This window comes from Mirounga angustirostris, unplaced genomic scaffold, assembly GCF_029215605.1.
Source record: "Mirounga angustirostris isolate CCGP_5_RB_7025 unplaced genomic scaffold, mMirAng1.0.hap1 SCAF_4, whole genome shotgun sequence".
In the NCBI taxonomy this organism is placed as follows: domain Eukaryota; kingdom Metazoa; phylum Chordata; class Mammalia; order Carnivora; family Phocidae; genus Mirounga; species Mirounga angustirostris.
In genome coordinates this window covers 183,793,407-183,814,697 of record NW_026991712.1, presented here as the reverse complement: position 1 = coordinate 183,814,697, position 21,291 = coordinate 183,793,407, and the positions used below count along the sequence as shown (strand labels likewise).

General features: G+C 52.4%; 1 protein-coding gene across 2 annotated transcripts; it reads right to left on the bottom strand.

The window, feature by feature from the left end:
* Positions 1-828: 828 nt before the first annotated feature.
* ENO1 (enolase 1) lies at positions 829-15,596 on the bottom strand. Of its 2 annotated transcripts, none has more exons than XM_045898775.2 (12): positions 15,400-15,596; positions 12,477-12,570; positions 10,094-10,189; positions 8,644-8,702; positions 6,825-6,894; positions 6,282-6,415; positions 5,602-5,824; positions 4,103-4,300; positions 3,409-3,610; positions 2,772-2,880; positions 2,542-2,600; positions 829-1,269 (listed from the first exon to the last, which is right to left on the bottom strand). In XM_045898775.2, the coding sequence occupies exons 2-12, from the start codon at positions 12,559-12,561 to the stop codon at positions 1,200-1,202; spliced, it is 1,305 nt and encodes a 434-aa protein (XP_045754731.1). In that variant the 5' UTR covers positions 12,562-12,570; positions 15,400-15,596; the 3' UTR covers positions 829-1,199. The 2 variants fall into 2 exon arrangements, with proteins under 2 accessions (XP_045754731.1, XP_045754730.1); XM_045898774.3 differs by lacking the exon at positions 15,400-15,596 and adding an exon at positions 14,921-15,077.
* Positions 15,597-21,291: the final 5,695 nt, after the last annotated feature.

Sequence of the window (21,291 nt, the reverse complement as noted above, 5' to 3'; positions counted from 1 at the left end):
TGGAATCAAATTGTATGAATCTAGAGAGGGTTCCCAAGACCCTCTAGATGCTCTCCCACCTCCCCACAGGTCCCTTTTAATGACTCTTTTACTTGCTTCCCCCAGGAACTGAGAAACCACAGTCCAGCCTGCCCAGGATGGTTACCTGCACTCTGGCAGACCTTCCAGCTTGGACAATGACACGGTCCCATGATCTAGAAACCACCACCCCAAGACCATCTGTAATAGCTCTGCATTTGCATTGTCTCCCCAGTAAGATGTCTGAACCTTAAGTCAGGCTCTGCCTCCCAAGATGGACCCCACTTCTGTTGAAGGATCCAACATGCCCCCTTCTCCCCTTTCTCTTCACCTGCTCTGCCCAAGGACTTATGACATGTCCCCAACTACTGGTCCTCCCACACCCCCCTTTTTTAGAAGACTCTATTTTTATAAAGTCATCTCTATACCCAACATGGAGCTTAAACTTACAACCCCAATATCAAGAATTATGTACTCAGGGGCGCCTGGGTGCCTCACTTAAGCATCTGACTCTTGGTCTCAGCTCAGGTCATGATCTCATGGGTTGTGAGATCCAGCCCTGCAGCAGACTCAGGAGTTGGCTAGAGATTCTCTCTCCCCCTCCCTGCCCCTCCCTCTCCCCACTAAGAAATCTTAAAAAAAAAAAAGTCGTGTGTTCTACCAACTGAGCCAGCCAGGCGCCCTTGTCCCTTTTGGTGATGATGACAAAGCCTCCAACTCTTACAGGCCCATAGCCCAATGCCAACACTCCGTGGACACTCAACGCGAGGACAGACTCACTATTTTATACACACACGCACACAGCATTCCTACAGGTCACTGAGGCCTTTTTATTCTGCACACAAAACCACTGGGGATCTCGCCTGTGGACAACTCAAGATTATAAAGTAGACAGACGTGGCTCCAGACACTGGGTGGGAAGTGAGGTGAGAAAACAATGACTTGGGCCAATCACACGATTAGAGTTAGGGTTTCCAGCAGGGTCCCAGATGGTCAAGTTTGGCTTCTACAGCAGTTCTAAGTCCTAAGGAAGCAGTGAGAACATCACAGGGACGGGAGAGGGTAGTTAACCAGCAGGGGCCCCGGCCAGTTTCGGCTGGGGGCCTTGAGCTGCCCGGGGGGGAGCAGAGGTCTAATGGGCCGACTCAGGACCGCAGGACTCGGGGTGCGCCGCCTGGAGCTTACTTGGCCAGGGGGTTTCTGAAGTTTCTGCCAGCGAACTTAGCCTTGCTACCCAGTTCCTCTTCAATTCTTGGGAAGCAGAGGAGAGAGGGAGGGGAGGGGGAAAGAGAAGTAAATGTCCATTCCCAAGGCCCACATCCCCCCACCCAGAGACAGAGAGGAGCATCCGGCTCTCCCATCCACCCAGCTCCCCCAGCAAGTGGGCCATCTGCTGCCCCGTCTCCTCCCGCCTTCCCCCATCCCCAGACAAACTAGAAGAAAGGTCAGGACTGCTATTTCTTGGAATATAAGAAAAAATGTTTTTTTAACACAAGGACAACCCAGTTTCTTCAGAGAAGTGGCATGGGGACAAAAGGAGGGGGAGCTCGGACACACGAGCACTCGGCGTGCGTGTCACGGAATGACCGTGAATCCCGGACGCTCTCGTGGCACCGTGGTGGTGCTAACAGGTAAACATAAGCGCTTCTGAGATGTAGACCAAGGTGTTTATAGGTGAAATCCTATGACTAGAATGTGCTTAAAATTCTCCAGTAGAGAAGGAAGAAGCGTAGGTGTTAGAAAACAAGCCCTGTGGGAGGGCCAATGGCTGCCAACGTGGGGGGGGGGGGGGGGGGGACGACATCCCAGTTTAAGGAAGAGTAACATGGGGCGGACGCATGAAAGAGACTGTCCTTTTCCTGCAAGACTGGAAAAAGAACAAAAAAAAGAGGCATGTCTCCTCGATCAGGAGCGTCCCAGGGACCCATCATGATAAAAAGGGACCAGAACGGGACGACTGGGTGGCTCAGCTGGTTAAGTGTCTGCCTTTGGCTCAGGTCATGAATCCAGGATCCTGAGATCGAGTCCCCCATCAGGCGGGCAGCCTGCTTCTCCCTCTGCCTGCCACCACTCCCCCTCTTTCTCTGACGAATAAATCAAATCTTTAAAAAAAAAAAAAAAAAAAAAAAAAAAGGCGGGCGGGGGGGACAGAACATCCAGAAGCACTGGGTTCTAGTGGGACCCCTCCTGTTGCCCTTTTTCTGAGCCCCTGTTTCCTTCGCCACAAAACATGGGTGCTAAATTAGGTAATCACTCAGGCTCTCTTGTAGCTCTAAAAATTCTAGGATTAAATTATCTGAAAGGTGACCTGTTCCCTCTTCCCCCAGGAGATGGCAGCCCAGCCCGGCTCAGGCTCCAGCTTCCCGGCCATGCCACAAGGTGCCTTAGGTTCTACGCCCAGCTCACCCCAACCCCACACTGCTCAGGCCAGGACCCCGGCCGGCATCTGCACACACCCCAGAGCCAGGAGCTCCCAGTGGAGGGCGGGGCCCACACACCGGTGTGGGGAGGCTTCCTCTTTACCTGAGGATCTGGTTGTACTTGGCCAAGCGCTCAGATCGGCAAGGTGCCCCTGTCTTGATCTGGAAGGGGAAAAGAAAGGTCACTATGCTTGTCATGGACATTCAATCTTCGTGAGCATTTCGGGCAGGAAAGAGGGGATAAAGGGGCCCCTAGGACCCCATCTGCCCCCCTCCTTCCTGGTACCATGGTTTGGGAAGCTGAGGTCAGAGAAGAGTCAAGCAGCTCTTTACCTGCCCGGTGCAAAGTCCCACCACCAGGTCAGCGATGAAGGTATCTTCGGTCTCCCCAGAGCGATGCGACACCATGACGCCCCAGCCATTGGACTGGGCCAGCTTGCACCTAGAAGTCAGGAAACCACCCAGATGGTTGTGACGGTGGGTCTTCATTTCCCGGGCACATCGGCCCCTTTGGGGCCTCCTGATGCCAGGCTTCCTCAGCCCCGGTGGGAGCCCAGAGGACGGGTCGAGCCAGGAGCTGCCACCAAGCTCTCACCACCGGGGGACAATAATCCTCACCTTCCTCTCTCTACTCACAGAGCCCTGAGGACCTTCTCAGCCTCTAGGTCACATTTAAAAATCAGAGTTCAGCCCCCTGGAGGGGAGAGACTTGTCTCCCGACAGTGCCTATGACTGACGTTCTCCACGAAAAACCAGGTCACGAGTCTAGAACCACGAAGTGGTCAGGATTGGGCCACAGCTGCCCAATACCCCAGGCCCCTCGGTGCCACTGCTTACTTCGAAGCCAGCCGGGGTTCAAGCTGGAAGCTGTGTTCCAGCCCCAGGCGGGAGGCCCCGCCCCCCCGCAGCAGCCGAGCCCTGGCTGAGGCCCCGTCCCCGCGCTGCCCACGCCGACGCCGAGGGCACTTACGCCTGCAGCGACTCGGTCACGGAGCCGATCTGGTTCACTTTCAGCAGGAGGCAGTTGCACGATTTCTCGCCCACGGCCTTGGAGATCCGTTTCGGGTTAGTCACGGTGAGATCATCCCCCACCACCTGGATACCGGCGGTGGCAGTGAACTTCTGCCACGCTTCCCAGTCATCCTGGTCAAAGGGGTCCTCGATGGACACCACTGGAAAGGAGAGCCATGTCTGTACCCGAGCCGGTCCCACCCCCGCCCCCGCAGGACAGGACCGGCTCCCCCGCTCCGGCCCCGGAAACACTCTGCCTGCCCACCGACTCCTGTGACAGGCCACCAAAGCCGCCCGCAGTCCTGGGCCCCTACACGTGCTGAGCGGGGCTTGTCTCGGCCCATCTCGGGCACGATCGCTAACTCTGCGTTACTTCCCGGTCTGATTCTTGCTCCAGCGCGTGCTGAGTGTCCTTGAGTGAATTACTAACGCACTCTGTGCCTCAGTGTCCCCCCCCCCCCCCGCCCCCATGAAACAGTATCTACAGTCTACCCTGTGTGCGTTAGGGGACGCCCAGAGCCTAGAGGAGCACCAGCTCCCCGGAGAGCCTCACCCCCAGCCATCAGTTCTTGAGGCCGGCTCTCCTCGGCCCCCGAGGTGGTTGTGACGGGGACAGAAGAGCCCACTGCACCAGGCCAGCAGCGGGCACTCACCTGGGTAGTCCTTGATGAAGGACTTGTACAGGTTGGCCAGCTCGTCAGGTGTGATGTACCTGCTCGGGTCATCGGGGGACTTGAAGTCCAGGTCATACTTGCCCGACCTGAAGAACTCAGAAGCAGCTACGTCCATGCCGATGACCACCTTGTCGGTGTAGCCGGCTTTCCCGATGGCGTTCTTCAGCAGCTCCAGAGCTGCAAGGAGAGGGTGGGGACAAGGTTGGAAACCACGCAGGGGGACAAAGTTCCCTTCAAGAGCTGCCGAACAGGAACCCTAACAGGAAGCCCGAGAGGTGCTCTGGTTCCAGCCATCGCTTCCATGATTCCAGTGCTTTTTCTGTGTCGGAGCAAGAAACCGCGCTGGTCAGGGCCCCCAGCAGACAAGTGGGAACCTCACTCTCAACTCAGACGCTCTCTCACTGACGAATGCTCCCAAATTCAGCACCTAGGAGCAGCTGTGCTGGCTGAGACCGTTACGGTGGCCAGCTGAGCTCGGCCGTCCTGAGCAACGGGCTTTCGACAGAGCTGAGCTGGGACCGGGAGCCCAGGAGGGCAGGGTGAGGGCGAGGCCCTGCCTCCGCGGCCTGCTGTCCCCAGCCCTGGCTCGGGGTCGGCCTCACTTGGCAGTGCTGCCCGTACGGATGGGGACAGACACACTCGGCGCCTGTTCCACACCACAGATCTCCAAGCCATCACATCAAACCACGTGAAAGAGTCATTTTGTGTAGGTCAAAATGGCTGAGCATCAGCATTTCCTATGACTGACCCAAAAGAGCAGGATGGACACTTTTTTCTTTCACTAGTTGCCCTGAAGGCAACAAAATGTGGTTGAACCCTCCTTTCCTTCTACAACAAAAGGCTCAGCCAGGAGTTCTTGTCCCAAGACTCCCTGTGTCAGACTCAACTCATACATTTAAACCTGTGCCTAAGGGCTCCAGGCAAAATGGCGCCACGTAAACGTTCCTGTGGTGGAATGAGCTGAGGGGGTGATGGTCGCAGGCCGGACTGATAGCATCTACTGAACACGGACTTCAAACCTCTGCCGCCAAGGGGTGGTGCAAGAATGGCAAGAACATAGGGGCACCTGGGGGGCTCAGTCAGTGCAGCATCTGACTTTGGCTCAGGTCATGATCCCGGGATCCTGGGATGGAGCCCAGGGTCGGGCTCCCTGCTCGGCAGAGTCGGCTTCTCCCTCTGCCCTCCCCCCACTCATGTGCGTGTCCGCTCTCTTTCTCTCTCAAATAAATAAAATCTAAGAAAGAAAGAAAAATGGCAAGAGCTTAATTTAAACTAACCAGGTGACTCAGAAATCAAATTAATAAGGAAATTCCTTGTTATTTTTGAAAATTAAGTGCCAGCTCACCCATCCCTCCCCAGAACTCCATTTGCAGGTACTTGGTGAGTGACAGGTGCGGCACACGGGCTGACAGAGCCAGTCCCGAGCTGCAGAACGTGCCCCCTCTCCCCAACCCCCCACCCCCGACCAGAGCCTTTACCTTCTTTGTTCTCCAGGATGTTAGGCGCAAAGCCGCCTTCATCCCCCACATTGGTGGCATCTTTTCCGTATTTCTCCTTGATGACATTCTTCAGGTTGTGGTAAACCTCGGCTCCGATGCGCATGGCTTCCCTGAAGTTGGCCGCACCAACGGGCAGGATCATGAACTCCTGCATGGCCAGCTTGTTGCCAGCATGAGAACCACCGTTGATGACGTTGAAAGCCTAGGGAGAGACAGGGAAATACGGCCATCTGGCCCCGGAGAGTCTCACCCAGCGGCCCCCTCACGTCCGACCGCACGGCTCCCAGAGGGGGCTGCATGTGACTCTAGAATGCTCACCGGGTCTCTCTTGAGGAAGGGCAGCGATCGCCACCGGGCGAGCTTACTGTCCTGAGGACTGGCTACTGCCTCAGCGCACAAACTCAACCCAGCAAGGCCAGCATGATTTTCATCCCCTCGTCAACAGTTAAAGAGATGTGGAGTACCAGGGGGTCGGGTCCCCGGCTCAGGGGCACTTCCAGCAAGTGGCAGGGGTCCGCAGCCAAGACCTCCAGGGCCTGCCTGTCCCCACTGTGCTGGGACAGTCACATGTGGATGAGACCAAGATGTGGGAGGTCTCAGGTCCCCACAAGTAAGCAGATACCCCCAAATCCTCACTTGGGAGGTTCCAAGCCACTCACCGGAACCGGCAGGATGACTTCAGCATTGCCAGCCAAGTCAGCAATGTGTCGGTATAGGGGCACCCCCTTTTCCACGGCCCCCGCCTTGCAGACAGCCAGGGACACACCCAGAATGGCGTTTGCACCAAATTTAGCTGGAACAGAACAGTTAAGTTGAGGCACTTCTCACTCGCGGCCTTCTGGCCTGCATCCCCACCCCGGAGCGCACCCCGGACTGGATTCGGAACCCTTCCTCTCCTGACCGCGTCTACTCCCCGTGTCTGACCCAGAAACGCAACAGCCCTCCACGGGGACTCACCTGCTTTCCCCCCTAAGAGAAAGCCCTTTCTTTGGTCTATGGAACTCGGGCAAATTCCACAAACTACGTGATTTATTCTAAAGCACAAGCCTCTTTTGGGTAACCCTACACAAGTGCTGCCTCACCTGGTGTTGCTCTTGATGTTTAAAATTAAAAAATTTATCCAGCTGAGGCAAGGGGCCCCGAAAACCCCCAGAGGGTCGAAGGTGTTCGGGAGACCAGCACATGCCACCCCGGCAACTCACATTTATTTTCTGTCCCATCCATCTCGAGCATCAGTCTATCAATCTTCTCCTGCTCCACGACGTTCAGTTTCTACAGGGAGGACAGAGGGTCAGTCACCTGGGGGGGCTGCTGTCACCTCCTGCAGGACCTTGGTACTATGACAGAACCCAGGTAACTTTGGAACTGTGCAAAGCCCGAATTGCTTCTATATTATACGTTTGTTTGGTAGGCAAAAGAAAGGGGGGCAGGGGAGGGATCGAGAGAAAACGGGAGACACAACACTGCGCTTTCCTTGCTCTCCCATTATCGGGCATTCCTCCAAGCACCAGGGAGCCGACAATGTGATGTGGAAGGTTCGGTCCCAGCGTCACAGAGGTTAGTCCACCCAGTGGGTCCAAAGTGACATCACACGTAAGACAGAACTGCCCGGTACATGCTAACAAAGGTAGCACTACAAAAGAGTATGATTTGGGGGGACAATAAAGAACAGAACTCTGTGCAAGTGAGCTGTGCTCCTCTAAGGGTTGTGCCATAACCACCGCTCTCGGCTCTTCTCGGTGATGGCAAACTTCGTTATCTTATGAGACAGGACTTTGGCAGGGAGTCCGGAATCTTTTAGCAAAATGCTTGACTGATCAAAAAGTGTACTTCTGGTCAGAGTAGAAAGTACTAAGTGTAAGCCCCGAGTTGGGCTCCATGTTGGGCATGAAACCTACCAACCAAAATAAAACCCCCCCAAAACCCCAAAAACGGGTGTCTTAAAAATTAGCTCAAAGAAATTTACTGAAAGTCAACACTACTTTAAAACTTTCACAACTGATCATAACAATGTATTAATTTATAATGTTCTTTGTATAAAGACTAAAAAAGGAAAAGAAAACCATCCGTAACTCCATCATACCACATTAATACTTTGACATTTTTGGCTTTTTTGGCAAAAGGTAGCCACCACTCGAGGATGACGGCTTGAGGCAAACCCTTATCAAGAGTTTGACTGAAGAACTGTTTCCCCCAAGGGAAGAAAAATGTCCAGGAAAAGGCCTGCTCGTTGTGTTAGTCACGCCAGGTAAGGGCACAAGGCACAGAGAACAGGGTGTGTAGAGGTGCCCAGGAGACTGGTTCGGAGCGTGTGAGCCCACAGAGCAGCGACGAGAAGCCGTCTGGGACAGATTACCGAGTGCCACGAAGGGCAGGCCACGGTGAGCACGCCGGAGAGACACACAATAGGAGCCCGTCCGCTGCTGGTGCACGGGAACGATTCAGGGGTGGTTGGGGGGGGAGACCACGCCCAAGGAGAACAGATGGGCGGCTGGGGCCGGCTTTGGGCTGTCTGTCCCCCTCCCCACTTTACCCACAGCAGCTCAACTTTTCTGTAAGCTTACTTTCCAAGTTCAGATTTTATTTAACCAGAGTTCCTTTGTTTAAAAAAAAAAGTCAGTAGAAATACAGTAAATAATTCCCTAGTTCATGAAAAATAGTCGGGTCACCATGGATACTGTGCTCAACGCCCAAGAGCCGCTCTTAAAATTTGGATCTTAACTTCCCCAAGGTCAAGACAGTTGGGAGGGCAAAATCGAGTCCATGAGACAAGATAGTTGGGAGGGCAAAATTGAGGCCATGAGACAGTCTCTCCCGTCGCTCTGATCCAATTCCATGCACTGTTAGGGACACACAGGCAGGGGGTGGATTAGAAAAGGTGAGATCATTCTCATGCACGACAGGGAATCCGACTGGCTTCTTTAGCTCTCAGAATAAGCTCTTCCATAACCAGGAAAGCCCACTGGCCTGGGAGATGTGCCGAGGGCATTAATACATTAGTTACCGGGAAGCGGGTCCTACCTTGCTAACCAGGGCAGGTGCAATAGTTTTATTGATGTGCTCAACAGCCTTTGAGACACCTAGAAGGAACAATCATATCAAATTACCAACATTAAGGAAAAACAGGCTTGAGCAGCATTGAGCGAACCACCAATGATGTTAACCCAAATACCCAGAAGCCCACCCAAAGACCTTAAACGGGCCCGCTTTCAAATCCCCATTTCTCTGTCCCCCCAGAATCAGGGTACTTTCTGGCCCAGTCTGAGTGCTCTTACCTAGGACCCCCAAGGATTAAAGCCACACACAGAGCAACCATCTCAGAATGTGTGAAGGGGGGTTAGTTGGCAAGACCATGCACTGGGAACACCAGCCACAGAAACTACAGGATGTCCAATGTATTACCTGTGTGCATAAGGCTGGTGCCAGGAACTCATTAATATACTTAACGGGTCTGGAGACACCTGACCAGTAGAGATTGACGGAGAAGGAAAAAAGACAGACTCAGAAGAGAACAGGCTGCGAAGGACAGGGAGTGAGAGAGAGAAAGGAGACAGGAAGGCAGGGGAGTCGCAGGACCACGGGCTCACCCTCATGACAGTGAGGCACAGCCCGGCTCCAGACCAGTACCCGCCCGGGCCGTGGGCAGTGGGAGCTCCCACAGGACAAACTGCCTTTCTGCAACACCATCGCTGGATCTCTAGCCCCGGGCTTCCCCGGCTCACTTCATCTCTGCCCCTCCCCTGCAGTCTTTTTAGACTTTTCCCCTAATTGCCCTCCTCTGAAAATGTAATCCTGGATACACTGTCCATTCATACTGTGGCCCTTTGGAGGGCCGTAGGTCATGGTAAAATCGTAGGATATTTTTGCCTCCCCCAAGAACCAATTTCCACCCCCGGGTCGATACTGTCCCTGTTGAGAATGCATGGTCTGGCCCCACCTGCTTTTCTTTAATTCGGCCACACAGACTCTGTCCACAGAAAGGGGAGCGATGCAACAACAGTAACAAGTTAATCTGCACAGAGCCCGGCAGAGGCTAGCTTGCCCAGACTGGTGCCTCTGTGAACCCATCACCAGGAAGTTCAAACTACCGGGACTGATCTGCAGGTGAGCCACGGGCTAGACCTTCCAGATCCTCCCCTGAGACGACACCCTCGGAGACTGGGAGCATGGCGGGGCTCCTCAGTTAGTATCAGTTAACATGTCTCCTTAGCCTGAGGTTCCCTGGCCTACCCAGGGAGTTTTCCAGTTTGGAGACAAACCGTAAGAGAAGCATTAAAACTGGTGCCCCCCGGGTTTATTGGTTTAGGAAGGCTGGAATCGACAGGCCATCTCTCCCAGCTCTCCTGTGTACGTGCTCACCACCACCACCACCACCACCACCATGGGGTACTGCCCTCGAACACAAGGCACACGGGCGTGGAAGGGCTGCGCAGCCACGCTCCCCAGGGCCGGGCCGGGCGCCGACTCTTACCCTTCCCCATGTAGCGGGTCTTGTCATTGTCCCGGAGCTCGAGGGCCTCGTAGATACCAGTTGAGGCACCACTGGGCACAGCAGCTCTGAAGAGACCTGGATGTTGAGGGAGGGCGGGGAAGAGAGTCACGACTGAGAAACACAGTTCAACCCTTGCCGGAGTCCCGCCACCTCACAGATGGCATCTCTTAGGGAACGCTGCCACTTCCTTCCACCAACTGGGAGATTCAGACAGTCCGTGTCCCCCGCCTTTCACGTCGGTACCAGTCTCTAGGGCGGACCCTGAGGCAACGCTGGTGGATTTCTCTAGTTTAAGGAAGAAGTTTTCAAGCAGAGCTTCTCAAATGTTAACGCACACACGTATCACCAGGCAATCTTGTTAAAATACAGGTTCTGAAACGGGAGGTCGAAGACCCTGTGTGCATCTCTAACAAGCTCCCAGGTGGTGCCCTGCAGCTGGCCTGGGACCACCCCCAGCAGCACCGCCCAACAGAAACACGATGCAAGCCACTTCAGAGATTTAAGACTTTCTGGTAGCTGTGTTGAAGTTACAAAGTGAAACGAAGCGAAATTCACTTAATATATTATTTAACCAAATATATCCAAGAGATTATCATTGCAAACATGTAATCAATAAAACATTATGAGATATAAAAAAAGAATAAAAATAAAGGTGTGAATTTAATAACACCTTTATTAAATTCTTCCCTTTCATTTTACAAGATTGGCTTGCTTAGTCAGAGAGTGGAACGAAGGATTGCCCTATGCACTCTCAAGACACAGAGCCCAGCCATCTGGCTAGACCTATACTCTGGGGCATGAATGTGGCTAATCTTGGAGGGCAGAGTCAATAAAGGTACTGTCGTCTGGTTACAAGGGCAGACAGGTCCAGGGGAGCAGGAAATGAAGGCAGCCTCTAGAATCTACTTGAAACTGTAAGCAATTTCCCCATCGGAGGGGGGCGAAGGCATATGAACAAAGAGGGAAAAAACCACCAGGTACGTTAATCAAATGATCGGTTACTATGCCTGTGTGTGCACAGCTGGACGTGGTGAGGAAGCCGTGAAAGCCAGTGACCCTAATGGAACGATGGACTCTGGGTGATGATGTGTCAGTGCAGAACGTCCCACTCCGGTGGGGGAGGTTATGAGCGTGGGGGGGGGACTGGGGGATGTGTGCTCTCCATCCCTTCTGCTCTATTCTGCTGTGAGCCTAAAACTGCTCTAAGAAGTAAACTGGAAAAAAAAAAGTGATGAGAGGCTCTTAACAAATCCACAATTTCCTGTTTTTGAAAAGCACCAAGAGACACACAAGGGAGTTCCATTCATTTAAATTCCAAAAAATATTAATTTTGATCATTTTAAAGTGTTTCAAAGGAAATGCCCCTTCCCAACAATCTTTTAGTATCTTGAGTCTTTTTTCCACTGTTGGTTAAAGTCCATTAATTTCTAAATGGAAAGTTCCACCCTCTGACTAAGCAAGCCAATCTTGTAAAATGAAAGGGAAGTCCCAGCATGCTCTGAGAACCCATGGTCCCAGGCATGAAGCACATGCTCAAAGCAACCCCGCTCCCGAGAGCACCCACCACAGTGAGTAACCCTGGGCAGAACGCAGCAGGTATTTGCTCAGTGAAGCCTGGACTCAAGGGACTTTCTTTTCCTGGGCAAGGGGGGAGGGGAGGACAGGAAGGGAAGGGCTGCAGTTTCCACAGTGACTCAGCTCTGACTGGCAGGTCTGTGTGGTCAGCACCACTGGGTGATTCTGCCTGAAGCTTCTTTTCCTACCTCGCCAACGAGGTCCATTTAGACAAAAAGGAAAGCTTTTAAGAGTCCCCATTTTATTTTTTTGTTGCACGTGGGCAAACCCCTCCTAGGGGGACTTAGAGCCAGGTTAAAAAAAAAAGAAGAGCCTCTAGAGTGCCCCATACCCACACGTAAGAATTGTTCCCCATCCTTGGTTTAAGAATGATCTCTGGAGACAAAAAATGAGAATACTTTGCATACACCTGCACTCCCGGGCCCTTTCCTTTTCAAGCGAGAAAGCTCCATCCCCCCACCCCAGATCTGCTTTTTGTTCAGAGCAAGCTGTGAAGCAAACTAGTGATGGGCCCTTTTAGGCACGAGGTGTCACCTTACTTCCCCGACCTCAATGACCTGGGAGCCAAGCAGTCTTGTTTGAAATACCTAGCAGTGGCAGGACAAGGACCCCATGCCTGGCAACCCTCCCCATCTCCTGGGAGTCAGGAACCACAACCTACCAGCACGTGTACATCAGAAGGAAAAGGCTTTTTACAACGGACCTTTCCTTGCCAAAGGCTTTGTCATTTTAAGTTTTAACAAGATGGAGCATGGTAGGGGAGGTGCAGAAACAAAGATGCACATACCTTTGGAGGTGTAGAGGTCAACTTCAACGGTGGGATTCCCACGAGAGTCAAAGATCTCTCTGGCGTGGATCTTGAGAATAGACATGGTGACTTTCTGTGGGGAAACACAGTTCATATTTCCCATCAACCATCATGCAGCCTTGGGTCATTCATTCGAAGAATCACTTCTGAGGATTCCTGGACTAGAAAGAATTTGTACCGGACAGATACGGGTTGCAAGAAGGCTGCCAAGACTGGGGAAAGGCTGCTGGGCCCAGCTCTGCAGGGCCTCAAACCCCACTAGTCCAGCGCTTGTCCTATAAGCAAAGAAAGCCTGGTCATGTGTGCCAGAGAGAAACCAAAAACAACTGGGAAGATTAATGTGCTGTTGGCATGCAGAATGGCTGAAGATGAGGCAGTCTGAAGTGGGTTATTCAACGAGGGTTGGCATGGGAATGGAAAGGGACCAAGTAAGGACCAAGGGGACGTGAAGGTCACAAGCAAACCCATCCAGGACAAAAAACCCCAAGGTGATCCAAGGAGGAAAATCTGGTTTGTAGTAGAATACTGAATTCAGAGCTGGGGACATGGTCTGTATACTGTGGCCCTTGCTACTGCCAATTTCTGGGCCTTTCACATTTCACAGTACTTGGATCTTTAGCAAGACAGGACACACCAAAAATAACATCTAATTAGTATTTCTCTCAATAGGCATTTTACCCATTCAAAAAACCTGGATGAAATGTCGTAATTTGAAACTAGAATAAAGATTCTATCCTTGAGGGGCGCCTGGGTGGCTCAGTCGTTGGGCGTCTGCCTTCAGCTCAGATCATGATCCCAGGGTCCTGGGATCGAGCCCCATGTTGGGCTCCCTGCTCAGCAGGAAGCCTGCTTCTCCCTCTCCCACTCCCCCTGCTTGTGTTTCCTCTCTCACTGTTAAATAAATAAAATCTTAACTAAAAAAAAAAAAAGACTCTATCCTTGAATGCTAAGATACTCCAAGGGAAGAGGCTTTCTTTGAAAGCACCTTAAAAAAAAAAATTTGCAGCTACAAAGATCTACCAAGTTCTCAAAAAAAGTCCTTTCTCACCGCCCCCCCACTCCCCACCCTTCTAAGGAAGAAATGATCTTGTAGGACTGAAAGTGGCCCAGTGGAATTGGGCTAGTGTTCAGAGCCATTATCTAGCTGGGATCCTCTCCAGGGTCTTGTCTGGAATGTTCTCAAGCAGCAAATGGCATCTTTCTTTTTTATAAGTTTCAAAATTAGACCGTGAAGTCACATCTGTGGCTCTGCGGTCTATGCAACAATGGAGTTTTATTCATTAGCCAATAAAAAAGTATCTAGTTTTTATTTACTAGATAAATAAAAGGCCATTTGTTTCAATGTATTTTTTTAGCTTTAAGATTTTAGTTAACTTTTGAGTTTTGGCAAATGATAAACTTGTATATGATTGCCACCACCCAGAAAGCCCCCCCAGGCCCTTTGCAGTCAATCTCCCCCCATCCCCAGGCCACCCCAGACTTACTTTATAGGTTTTAGATGCACCTTTAAAACATCTTTATTACACTATATCCTCATGCTGTCCTAAGATGTCGTTTTTTGTTTAATTTTAGTGACATTGAGACAAAATGCTTTATTTCAGGGTGTGAAAATAAAATTCAACTTATCCTTAAATTGGATAGAAAACTATTCCTTAAGTTATTAAGGTTCGGTAAGCAAGGCCAGCAAGGAGGGCTGGCCTGACCAGGAGTGTTCACAGCTTATCTGCCTGGACTGAACCCCGGACCAGGGGTGGCACGTGTGGACCGGGCAGTCAGGGCCTACGTGTGTCCCCGGCGGCGCACCCACCGGCTACACCGCGCAGAAGGAAGACCACATTGCAGGAGAAACAACGAACAGAAGTTTTCTTAAAATACGTCCTGTTAATGTCAGATCGGGGGCCGACTGCCGATGGCCAGGCCGGGGAGCCGGAGCACCTCCTGCCTGACCGGGGCGAGGTCGCCTGGACGGCTTTCCCCAACTACGCAACGCAAGCACCCTCTGAAGTTCCATTCATTAGTCGCTGCCCATTCCGTCACCAGCCTCCCGACTGCAGGCCGAGGGCCACCAGCGGGGCTGCTAGTGGGGGGAGGGGATCGCGGCTTCTGGGCCTCTCTCCTGTCCCTGCCCCTCCCTCCATTTTAGGGAAGGCCTGGTTCTAGCGAGCACCCGGGGTTAGGCCTGTATCTCCCCAAGCCCTTGCACCCTCCGCGCTCGCTGCACAAAAGCCCCGCGAGTCCCACTCCCGAGCTCCCAGCCGTGCTGCGGCCCCGTAAATCTGTAATCCCGGGCTAATCAGCTCCTGTCCCTCCGGCGAAGCACGGCTCGCACGTGCCTACCCGCCCATCCCACGTCCCCGTCCGACCCAAGGGCAGGGCCCCGCAGGCCTGGGCGCCGGCCCGGCAGCACTTCCCCGGGTCCCTACCTGGCCGCCGGATAGCGCTGCCCGGGAGAGAAGCAGAGGATGCTGCAGGCACGGAGGACGAGCGTTAAGCCGCAAGGTCCGGGCGCTCCGAGTACCCAAAGCTCGTCTCCGCGCCGCCTGCCCCGACTTCCTGCCCAGCTCCCCGAGACCCCGCCCACTTCCCGCCCCCCCCGCCGCGCCGCCTCGCCATTGGCCCGGCGCGCCGTCACTCGGGCCCGCACCTCCCGGGCAGGGGCGGGACTGCGGCGGCCGCCGTGGCCGGGAGGGGGGAGCGACGACCCAGGGACGTGGAGCGGAGCGGGGTTGGGAGGTCCCGACTACCCCGCGGCTCGGTGGGGGTGGGGGCGAGTCCCTGCCCCGACGCCCTCCGCTCCCGCCCCCGGCTGGGACCCCAGGCCGAGCGGGGTCTATGGCGCCGGGGCCCCGGTGAGGGGCGGGGTGGCGCGGCCGGCATGAGGGTTCGGGGCTCCGTCACGTACTCCGAGTCCCGCACGCACGCAGCGTCGCTCCGGCGCCTCACGTCCGGCCCATGACCTTGGCGACGACCTTAGCTGCCCGCGCTTCCCGGCCTGCCCCGCCCCGCAGTGTGGTGCGGAAGACCCCGCCGACCGGGAGACGTTAGCGGCCGCGCCCCTCGATCCGGCTCCCGGGCCGGGTCTGCGGCGGGGCTGGGGGCCGCGTGTCGGGGGCCACGTGCGCCTGTCCGCGCCTGCGCGCTCCGCCCTCGCCCGCCAGGGTGACCCGGTCTTTTTGTCCTTGTGCGTCGGCCAGACAATGGGTATTAGGCCGAGGTGGCCGAGAGGAAGTTCACTTTCCTTCAATTAGAGCTGATGCTTTTTGAGCACTTCCTACGTGCCAGGCACTTCTCCACGTGCATGCCCAGTGCTAATTCGGCCTCTGGCTCTTGTTAATGTTGCATATGGAAAGCCGGCTTCGCGTTCCTTTCTCGCTCGGATTCCCGCGAACCATACGTGCCATGATTTGGGACTGGAATTTCACAGAGACCCGGAGGATTTCTCAAAGTTCAAAGCGGGTAGCATTCCACGGTAGTCTGGCAAATGAAAAACGGGAAAGGGTGGGTGCAGTGATTTCATCTTGCTGATTGAGAAAGAGCTGCTACCCATTTAAAATCATTTCTGCAGCACATTCCCTCCTCAAAGGAAGGGCTGAAGCGATTATTTCGTTTTTTGTGTGTGTGTGTGTTTTTTTAAAGATTTTATTTATTTGACAGACACAGCAAGAGAGGGAACAGAAGCAGGGGGAGTGGGAGCGGGAGAAGCAGGCTTCCTGCTGAGCAGGGAGCCCGTTGCGGGGCTCAATCCCAGGATCCTGGAATCATGACCTGAGCTGAAGGCAGACGCTTAAAGACTAAGCCACCCAGGCGCCCCTTATTTCGTTTTCTATTATCAGTAATTTTGTATTTGCCAGCATTCTCCTTGGTCTGTAAATCTGAGAGCTAAAGTAATGTCATGTATCTCCGTATTTTCTGCATTGCCTTGCAGAGAGAGATTCAAATACGTATTTGAATTTAATTATTATTTCTCCTGGTCAGCTGCAAAAACTGCTTTTCTTGCTTCACCCCTAACATTTTAATCCCCTGAGCTACTGGGTTAGGTTTCCAAGGCACTGGGTGAAGGTGAGGGCCAATGGAGTCCACAGTATTTTGTTTCCTATTGGCTAAGAAGCAAGAACTTTCGGCTTAAATTAAAGCAACAAGGAAATTGGAAAATGTTTCCTAAAGAATTATGTGAATTTTGCAAGCAGAGTTTGTGATTTTGCCAGCCACACACTGACGTTTCAAACTGCTTCAAACCAAGATCTCAGCCCCATGACTCAGCAGCTGAATCAGCTTCTAAGCTTTATAACTCTAAGGAAATCAGACACTTAGAGCTCATGTTCAGAGCAATTCTAAGGCGTGGCCCTGAAAGGGATCCAAAACAATCTCTTTTATTTTACACGAACATGGTGCGAGCGATAAAGAAGAAAGACGAGGCTCTCTGACCAGACCCCGTGAACCTAGCTGGAAATCAAATGGAGAACCTGGTCTCAGCTGTTGTTGCAACATTCTTGGAGGCCACAGCATAGCGTCCTGAGCCAGCACTTCGACCTCAAATTGTAGCTCAGATGTTAATGATTGGTAGGGATGCCCTCAAATGTTTTCCCAAATCCACAGGCTGCCAAACGCCCTCCCTGTCTCCACAGGTCCTGAGGCTTTGTTAGCAGGCCATGGAGCTCACATTTGTCTGCCGTTCAGTGCAGGGGCATATTTACCTTGTTACGAGGGTTTAGTTATTAGCGATCATGGACAGGATGCTCGTGGGGCAGTTTTTGCAGGGGCATATCAAAAGCACTCACCTTCCTGGTGGGCAGGGAGGGGATATGAGTATCCATGCTGTTATCAGACGACCACACACATGTAGCTCCTGGAAGACATTTGCTGACACCAGGATTGAGGGAAGGTGAATCTGCAGCAGCCTATGACCTACCTGGGTTACTGATTCTATCTGTGGCCCATATACGCACCTCTGGTTGGAAACTGTTGGCTGGCTGAAAAAGAGACATAGCTCTTTGAGAAGGCCAGTCTCTAGCCAGAGAGGAAACTTCAGTGTTGGATAAGGGCCCTAAGGGCTGTAAGAGATCAGAGGAGAGAAGAGGCCATCAGGGGCTCTACGCGAATGGCCTCTCCTCATTAACAGACTGTGAGGCTTTTGTGCTTATTCTAAGTATTCCACATATGCCAAAAACTGCATAAAGTGTATCTGGTGTAAAGATTAATAATTTAATGTCTGTGTATCCATTACCAGCTTAAGAAATGGAACATCAGCAATGCCGTTAATGTCCCTGTGTATTCTTCTCTGGCCCCACTTATCTTATCCGCTATCAACTATCCTTGTGTTTGTCGTTCCCTTGCTTCTCTTCAGTTGTTACATAGTTTTTTTTGAACTTTACATAAATGGCATCATACTGCTTATAGCCTTTTGCTACAGTTCTTTTTGGCTCAACCTGATGCCTGTAAGCGCCATCATAGATGGTTCATTTTCAGGGCTGTGTGGTGTTCCATTGTGTGAATATCGCACTTTTTTTTTTTTTAATATATCAGTATACCTTTGGGTGGTTTCCTGGTTCTTTTTTTCTGTTAGTATCAGTAGTGCTGCTCTGAACCCTGTTGCAAATGTCTCCTGAGCACAGGTGCAAGGGTTTCTCTAGGAAACCTTGGACATACACCTAGATGCGGGTCGTGGGTATAAGCATCTTCAACTTTGTTTTCCAAAGTAAGTATCTTGTACCTCCATGCACTTCCACCAGCAGTGTATATGAGTTCTGACCCAGTATGAAAGGAAATTCCACTCTTCCCTTGCAATTTTTGCTAGAAATTTGATTCTCAACTTACCACCCTTTTCCAGTCCTTCACAAAGAAACCCACATGTCCCTCTACCTTTATGGCAGCTTTGAGGGCACATCCTCGGGCTTCCTGCTGTCAACAGCCCCCTCCTCTGCCTTCTTCAGAGGTGACTTCACAAAGTCAGCTGGAAGAAGGAGGGATTGGGCGAGACATGGATTTAGGAAGACAGAGCACGGTATGGTTGTTAAAGTCACTGCTAGGAGGGAATTTATCTAGGGGTGCGCAGAGGAGAGGAATAAGGAGGAGGGGGGACTAAAGATTTAAAAAACCCAGGGAAGTTGGGCAAGCAAGGAGCAGGCACTCTTGAGCAGAGTTCCCCTTGGAGGAGCTCATGAAGGAGAGCAAGTGGGGACTGGAGGCTTGGTTTGAAAGAGCTCTGATGGAGCCTCTGCCTCAACTCCTTTATCTGTGGAATGGGTGTGATAATAGCAACCTCAGGAGGCTGCCTGGAACTGTATAGTTTTTTTTTTTTTTTTAAGATTTTATTTATTTATTTGAGAGAGAGAGAATGAGAGAGAACACATGAGAGGGGGGAGGGTCAGAGGGAGAAGCAGACTCCCTGCCGAGCAGGGAGCCCGATGCGGGACTCGATCCAGGGACTCCTGGATCATGACCTGAGCCGAAGGCAAGGCAGTCGCTTAACCAGCTGAGCCACCCAGGCGCCCCTGTATAGTTCTTATCAGTGTGAGACTCATCTCTTAAAGCTGAAGACCTGCCAGCCACTGATATCTCTAAGAGCAGCTGTGACAGGTCCCTGGGGCACTTTTCTTTTTATCCCTATCTGTCCCCACCCTCTTTTTCTCCCAGTTCTTAAGGTTGTCACTGGAAGGGAGGCCCAGGCAGCTGTAGCCTTGGCCAAAAAACCCTATTTGTGTGGCCAGCACAGAGGGCTCCTGCCTGTTAGCTGGGCCGGTGGCATTTCTGGAGGCGAGGAGTGCAGGACCTTCAGATGGCCCACTCCGAACTGCCAGTCCCTGTGAAGGAAAGAGAGGTCCGAGGACGCAGTGTGAGCTCCCGATGGAAAAGCAGGAGCTGAGTTCTCCCTTCGGAAGGGAGTGGCGCCTTGTGATTCACCGAGAGTAGGGTGTCCGTGGGGCTTTACAAGGACCGCAAGATAATGAGAAATTCTCCCTCCACCTTTCACAGATGGATGCACTGAGGCCTTATCACCTGCCAGGTGTAGCCCATTTCCCTGTCAACAAGACCATGAACAGGTTCCGTGTGATCACCTCCATTATCAAAAGCACGGGGAGGCTGGCTGACTTGCCCGTGCCCGCAGCTAGTGAATAGAGGCACCAAGGGGATCAGCTCTTCCCCCAACCACTTGGCATCCTGCTCCTCCAAGAGGAAGTTCACCTTGTCCTTGGATTTTAATGAGCTGCCACAACACTGAACTTAGTCCAAGGAGCCTGCCCTTAACTAGGGTTATCTACCCCGGACTGTAACTCCCTCATGGAATTTAACTGTAACAGTTTCACATTGAGAAACAAGACTCATGAAGGCTTCCTTATCCGCTAGATACTGTAATTCTCTCCAGAAAGAGTTCGGAGCCGGAAGGAGAAGGCAGCTTGCAGAATCAGAGCACCTGTTACATTGTATTGCAGTTTGAGTTCCAATTACAAAATGTCCCCAGCCCCATACTCATGGTGGCATTTGCTGGCATTTCCTAAACAAAAGGGTAGAAACTCTCTCTGATTTTCCACAGACCCTTTACAGTTCCCTTGAAAAGCCAAAGTCCCTGGACCTCCTATACTGGAATTCCCTGGCTGCTCTTTTATTCTTTGTATGATTGCTTCCTGATGGTCAGGAAAGTGGACAGAATGGATTTCAGCGCAGAGTTGTCAGAGCCTGTCAGGATCGTCTTGTGGCTAGAAGGGCCGTGCAGACTGGGTCGATTTATAACTGGCTGACTGGGTCTCCTGAGGGGCTGATCCCAAACTGAAGGCTCGCTTCTTGATGAGGGTGGCGAGGACATGCGGCTAAAAACTCACAGGTCATCAGAGCTGGGCCGGACAGTTGCGTGAGTGAATGGCTGACTCAGGATTTGCCCCAGACAGGCCAAAGCAAGATGCAGGGGTGATAAACTGCCCCCTCCTGAGGAGTTTCTGAGTGCCTGCCATGCCCACAGCACCCATGGAAGGATTTCTCAGATAGGGCAGGTCGTTACCACCGCGTGCAGCCACCTGGAGCGAGGATCAGCACCAGAAGTGGCCAATGAGTTGGCCTGGCCTGAGAACTCTGCCCGGTAGGAGATGGCCTGTGGGTGACTGGCCAGCCAAGTTTGAACTCAGGATATACAAAGAGAATGATCTGATGGTGGAAAGACACAGAACAAACCATAAGTGGTCTTGGGGTCATGGGGACCTCAAAGAAACAGTCATGAGGCTGGAAAGTCCATGAGGAAACAGACTCCATGAGGTGGTGAGAAGTAGTATGGTGTCTGTTGGTTTAAGTCCCACCCTAATCTACTATGACCTCATCTTAACTTGATTGCATGTGTAAAGGCCCTGTTTCCAAATAGGTCATGTTCATAGGTTTGAGGTGGACATGACGTTTTGGGGGACACTATTCAACAAAGTATAGCCTCCCATCTTGCAGGGTCTCTCCCTGTAGCCTCTCATGATTCCATAGTCGAGCCCAGTGGTTGACAAACTGGCTCGTGGGCCAAATCTGTTTTTGTAAACAAAGTTTTACTGGTCGCAGCCGTGGCCCTTTGTTTACATACTGTCAGCGGCGGCTTTCAAGACGCAAGGGCCAAGTTGAGTAGTTGTGACAGAGACCACAAGGCCCACAGAACCTAACCTAACCCTTTATAGAGAAAGCTTGTCTCTACCCGCATCCGTTCCAGGTTCTCACACGGCGGCTGAGGCCCACGAAGCAGCCATCCAAAAGCACAAAGCTGATGGAGACACTTCTTGCTGATGTCCTGTTGACCAAAGCAGGTCACATGCTCAAGCCCAGCATCATT

Coding starts and splice junctions, on each gene's coding strand:
- ENO1 (XM_045898775.2), bottom strand. CDS start 12,561: ATGTCTATTCTCAAGATCCACGCCAGAGAGATCTTTGACTCTCGTGGG. Junction 5,825..6,281: donor AAGTCATCCTGCCGGTTCCG/GTGAGTGGCTTG, acceptor GTCTCTCCCTAG/GCTTTCAACGTCATCAACGG. Junction 1,270..2,541: donor AAGTACAACCAGATCCTCAG/GTAAAGAGGAAG, acceptor CTGCTTCCCAAG/AATTGAAGAGGAACTGGGTA.